A 2,096-nucleotide genomic window follows, 5' to 3' on the forward strand; every position below is an offset into this window, starting at 1 on the left:
CAGCCCCCGTGCCTCGCCCGGTCCGCACGCCTGTGCTGATTGGCCGCGGGCCCGTGGTCCAGCCCCCTGGACGGTCCCTGGGGCCCGGAGCATTACGTCAGCGGGGCCTGGAGAGCGCTAGCCCGAAGGGGACTGGGGGGCTCGGGCTGGGGGCGCGGCCTGCGCGGGCCGCCCCACCCTCCTCGCATAAAAGGCCGAGCCCGCTGGGCGGACGCTCTCAGCCGGCTGGTTCCCGAGCGCGTTCCCGGTGACCCCGCAGTGGGTGCGTAGGCGGACCGACAGACTGACCACACGCCGACCGGGGCCAGAAGAAGCGAGCCGGCACCATGCGCGAGATCGTACACATCCAGGCGGGCCAGTGCGGCAACCAGATCGGCGCCAAGGTGCGCGCGGCGCCCGGGAGGGGCCGGGGTGGGGCCGGGGACGCCGGCCTAGCGCCCTTCGGGCTTGCGGGCGCGAGCGTGGTCCTGAGCAGGCCCGCGGCTCGCCAAGCGCAGACCTTCCCGGCGGCTTTGGGCCGCAGAGCGGGACGTGGGCCCGAGGCGACTTTCGGGGGGGGGGGGCGGGAACCGCGCAACTTTCTGCTGGAACTCGTTTGGAATCCCGGTCCCTCGGCCTCCCCTTCCTGCCGGCTCTTCTCCTAGCCCGGCACGCGGGCCCGGAGAGCGCGGGGGTGTGTCCGCCGGGCTGTGTGCGCGGCTTTGCGGGCGGGGCCCCGACGCCAGGAGAATCGATTGGACGCGCTCGAACCCGAGTCGAGCTGCGGGGGGAGGGGCGGAGAGCGATCTTCCCGAGGTCTCTGGACGTGCTTTGAACCTAAAACCCCCCTCCTTCAGCCCCCTCCGGTCCCTGTTCGCCTGCCCGCCCCCTCGGCGCCGCTGGGGTCCCTGCGCGTCCGCCCCTCCCCGCCAGACCCCCGCCTGCTGCCGCGAGCAGCTGTTCGCCCGGGAAACGCCCAGTTTGAGCTCGGTGACCTTGCAAAATGCAAGCCCTGCGGCTGTGCAGGTCCCGCCGTCCTAAAGCTCCTGAGAGGTTTTGCGTTATCGGAACTGAGTCCGGCCGGGGCTTTTCACTGTGAGTCGCGGCCTCTCGGAGGGGTGGGGCGTGGCTAAATGCAAGCTTTTTGTGTGTCTCAGTTTTGGGAGGTCATCAGCGACGAGCACGGGATCGACCCCACGGGCAGTTACCATGGAGACAGCGACCTGCAGCTGGAGAGAATCAACGTGTACTACAACGAAGCCACGGGTGATTGCTTTACCCCTTCCCCTCTCCCCCAGGGACTGAGCCCAGCAGGGTGGCCCCAGGGGAGGGTGGGCTGGCGGATTTAGGACTCCCATCTTTCCCTGAGGTTTTCCAGCGGGCGCCCCTCTGAGAATCCTGTCATCCTATGTCCTTCTTTGTTTGGGGGAAACAAGCAGCGCCTGCAAAAAGGAAGCTGGTACCAGGCCCTCCTCTCCCGAGCTCTCTGCCTGCAGGTCTGAGTCCTGCTCTGTCCCCGCAGGTAACAAATACGTGCCTCGGGCCATCCTGGTGGATCTGGAGCCGGGCACCATGGACTCGGTCAGGTCTGGACCCTTCGGCCAGATCTTCAGGCCCGACAACTTCGTGTTTGGTGAGTGACTGCCATGGCTGATGGCCTGGGAGGCTCATTTTACGCTGGACAGCTCAGGGTGGAGGGGTGTGACCGCCTTAGAGAACGTAGAGAGTTGTGTCTTGATTTTGCCTCAATATAACCTAAAACAAAGTGCCGTTCGACCTCTAAGAGCCAGGTCCCAAACCCTCCTTATTTTATAATTATGTCCACGACCAAATATTTTAATGCCTGGCCATTTTTAACGACCACCTGAAATAATCTTCTCGGACCACTGACTCCCTGAGCTCTATTAAAGGGTTTAGGGAAAAAGGAACTGAAGGCAGTCACCAGGGACTTATGAAGACTCTTTCCCCCCTGCAGGCCAGAGCGGTGCCGGCAACAACTGGGCCAAGGGCCACTACACGGAGGGCGCGGAGCTGGTGGACTCGGTCCTAGACGTGGTCCGGAAGGAGTCAGAAAGCTGTGACTGTCTGCAGGGCTTCCAGCTGACCCACTCGCTGGG

General features: G+C 64.6%; 1 protein-coding gene across 1 annotated transcript in view; it reads left to right on the plus strand.

The window, feature by feature from the left end:
* The first annotated feature begins 220 nt into the window (after positions 1-220).
* Positions 221-2,096, plus strand: part of LOC102984856 (tubulin beta-2B chain-like) — a 2,851-nt gene continuing 975 nt past the window's right edge. The window contains exons 1-4 of the mRNA XM_028479538.2: positions 221-383; positions 1,137-1,245; positions 1,502-1,612; positions 1,955-2,090. Coding sequence (XP_028335339.1) covers positions 327-383; positions 1,137-1,245; positions 1,502-1,612; positions 1,955-2,090 — 413 coding nt within the window. The 5' untranslated portion in view covers positions 221-326. The remainder of the gene's footprint in view (positions 384-1,136; positions 1,246-1,501; positions 1,613-1,954; positions 2,091-2,096) is intronic.

This window comes from Physeter macrocephalus, chromosome 18, assembly GCF_002837175.3.
Source record: "Physeter macrocephalus isolate SW-GA chromosome 18, ASM283717v5, whole genome shotgun sequence".
NCBI lineage: Eukaryota > Metazoa > Chordata > Mammalia > Artiodactyla > Physeteridae > Physeter > Physeter macrocephalus.